Raw genomic sequence first — 2,451 nt, forward strand, 5'->3', positions numbered from 1 at the left:
CCTCAAGGCCGGACCGTCCGCTAGACCTTTTTTTGTGTCCAACAACTTGAAAACTGAATTTTTTTAGCAAAGGTTAAGCAAAATTAGGCAACACTACCTCTATTTTAGATAGTAATAATTGATAAGGGAACAATATCAATGTAGTCACACGAATACATAGCAATTCAATGTGAGACATTAAATTCATGTATTTTGGTGTACAGTTCGATAGGAAAAACGAATTCTTACAAATACAAAGTAAGTGATGTACAATTCATGTATTTTTGTTCCTTCGGTTAATTCGATTATCTGAGAGTAGAAACCAAAATTTCCTTGGTTATTTTGGCTCCTCACAATCTAAAACCAAATAAGGAACTATTCCTTTTTCCTATTATTTCGTTTTTTTCCTGATTCTTTAAGTTTGGTTTCTTGGTTTTGGTGAATTGTGCCAATCCCTAAAGATAGGGTTAGTCAATGCAACGGATACATCCAGGTAAGGTTAGTCAATGCAACGGATACATCCACTGATTCCACTAGATCATTCTACGAGAGGATTATTGTAGTTAGGGGTGGTAATGGATCACGATCCAAATGCCACTTTATAATAAGTTAGGATACTTAATTAATTTTAGTTCAAAAATAAATAATAATAGAACCAGATCTTATCTCGATTTGATTCTTAAATTTTATAGGGTAAAATTTAGAGCCCATTATCACGCTCCTTATTGTAGTAAGGTTGAAGTGAAATCGATACACTATTAGTCTCATGGTGCACTAGACAGAGTATCGAACCAATCAACACTCCAATAGTCATTTTTGCAATGGCTAGCTAATATGGTTGCATTGGATCAGTCTGGTGCCACCACCGCAATAGAGATAGCAACACTCTAAGAGTGAAACCTCAATTGTATAGATTAATTTTGTTTCCTAAAATTTGATAAGTAAATTTTAGATGCCATAACTTTAGAGTAAAATTTTAGAAAGCCTAATTCACACCCACCACTTAGGCGTCATGGTGCCTACCATTATAAAAATGGGCCACTATATAGCTAGCTCGATATACCAGATATAGATATAGAGATATGCGTAGATATAGTTATAGATATAATCATATACACATGCAGACAACCAAGATATTTGCTAGATTGGTCAGGCTTGTTTATTTGCATTTAATAATAAGAAAAAAGATATTAACTAGACCTTGTTCTTTGCATATATGACAATTCATTGACTAGAAGAGCACATTGCACATACAAATTCTTAGAGAATAATAAAAATATCCGAGCTTGGAGGTGCGTCTATATAAACAGTTGTACACTAAAACAGAACATGAACAATAGTATAGTCCTCCACCTCGCTCCTCGCAGAAAGGAATCGAAAAGGAGCAAGAACAATTGTTTCCTCTCATGGCACAACTCATGAGAAGCTGCATCACAGAATTTATAGCCGCTCCTCTCTTGGTTCTTTTGATCTTGGCTTCAACGTCTCCGTCCTTTCAAGGTGGAAGTAGAACACCGCTATCTACTTCCACAGTATTAATTTTGCGTATAAACTAATTAAACCAGCAACTTTTTTTCCCTATAAATTGTATTACAGTGCATGTGAAGGGCGACGATGGCCGTCAACATGGATCGCCGGCGCTTCGGCAGCGACTGGCGGCGGCGACGTGCTTCGAGACCACTGCCGGCTTCTGTTGGGTGAAGCAATGCCAGAGTTTCTGCGCATCAAAAGGCTTCAACGCCGCGAGTGCTTTCTGCTATAAACGGCCTGGTTCTGGCCGTCTTCATCTCTGGCAGTGCTGCTGCCAACCATAAGAGTACGTAGTGCAAAACGTACGCAAATGTATGCATCGATCCATATATGGTTGACATGCAATTGTAAACTGAATAAGGTTTCGCTGTTCTAATATAGTGCCTGCACTATGGGGGAATTTCATTAGAATGCCGCTACTGCTGCAGTAGCTGATGAGAAGTGGATTCTGCAGTAGCAGCCACCAGCAGGCAGAAGGCTATAACTGCAGTAGCTCCTAAAACAATCTAACTATAAGATTTGTGCGTGCAAAACTAGTTTAAATTGATCAAGTTTATAGTGAGTAGTAGTAGCATTTCTATCTCCAACTATAAATTTACTATGAAAATAAAGGCTATAACTAATGTATTTGTTTATCATAAATATTATTACCTTTTCTATCATAAACATTTACACAGGACAATAATGGGCGTCAAATCTAAATAGATGCATCGACACGATTTAACATGCGCACCGATGTACACCAAAGTTCCTAAAATAGATCATGATCATACATAGCTTTAGCTACCCAGTGAACTACTACTTATTACACGAAGAATCGGAGGAGCACCGCCGCGAAGATCTTCATCTGCCGTGCCATGGAGAATCGCCCACTCAAACCGAGGAGGCTCACGCTAGCCCCTGGCTGGGAGGCGGCGCTCTCCGGCCTGGATATTCAGGTAA

At 38.8% G+C, this 2,451-nt stretch overlaps 1 protein-coding gene across 1 annotated transcript; it reads left to right on the top strand.

Annotated features, from left to right (window-relative positions):
* Positions 1 to 1,315: 1,315 nt before the first annotated feature.
* On the top strand, positions 1,316 to 1,885 carry LOC100274719 (uncharacterized). The gene is made up of 2 exons (NM_001149019.1): positions 1,316 to 1,479; positions 1,576 to 1,885. The coding sequence occupies exons 1-2, from the start codon at positions 1,386 to 1,388 to the stop codon at positions 1,791 to 1,793; spliced, it is 312 nt and encodes a 103-aa protein (NP_001142491.1). The 5' UTR covers positions 1,316 to 1,385; the 3' UTR covers positions 1,794 to 1,885.
* Positions 1,886 to 2,451: the final 566 nt, after the last annotated feature.

The sequence above is a fragment of the Zea mays genome, chromosome 4, assembly GCF_902167145.1.
Source record: "Zea mays cultivar B73 chromosome 4, Zm-B73-REFERENCE-NAM-5.0, whole genome shotgun sequence".
Taxonomy (NCBI): Eukaryota; Viridiplantae; Streptophyta; class Magnoliopsida; order Poales; family Poaceae; genus Zea; species Zea mays.

Bases quoted from the DNA above. Each gene is read 5' to 3' on its own strand.
- LOC100274719 (NM_001149019.1), top strand. From the start codon at position 1,386: ATGGCACAACTCATGAGAAGCTGCATCACAGAATTTATAGCCGCTCCT. The intron at 1,480-1,575 runs GTGGAAGTAGAA...ATTGTATTACAG, and splicing joins AACGTCTCCGTCCTTTCAAG to TGCATGTGAAGGGCGACGAT.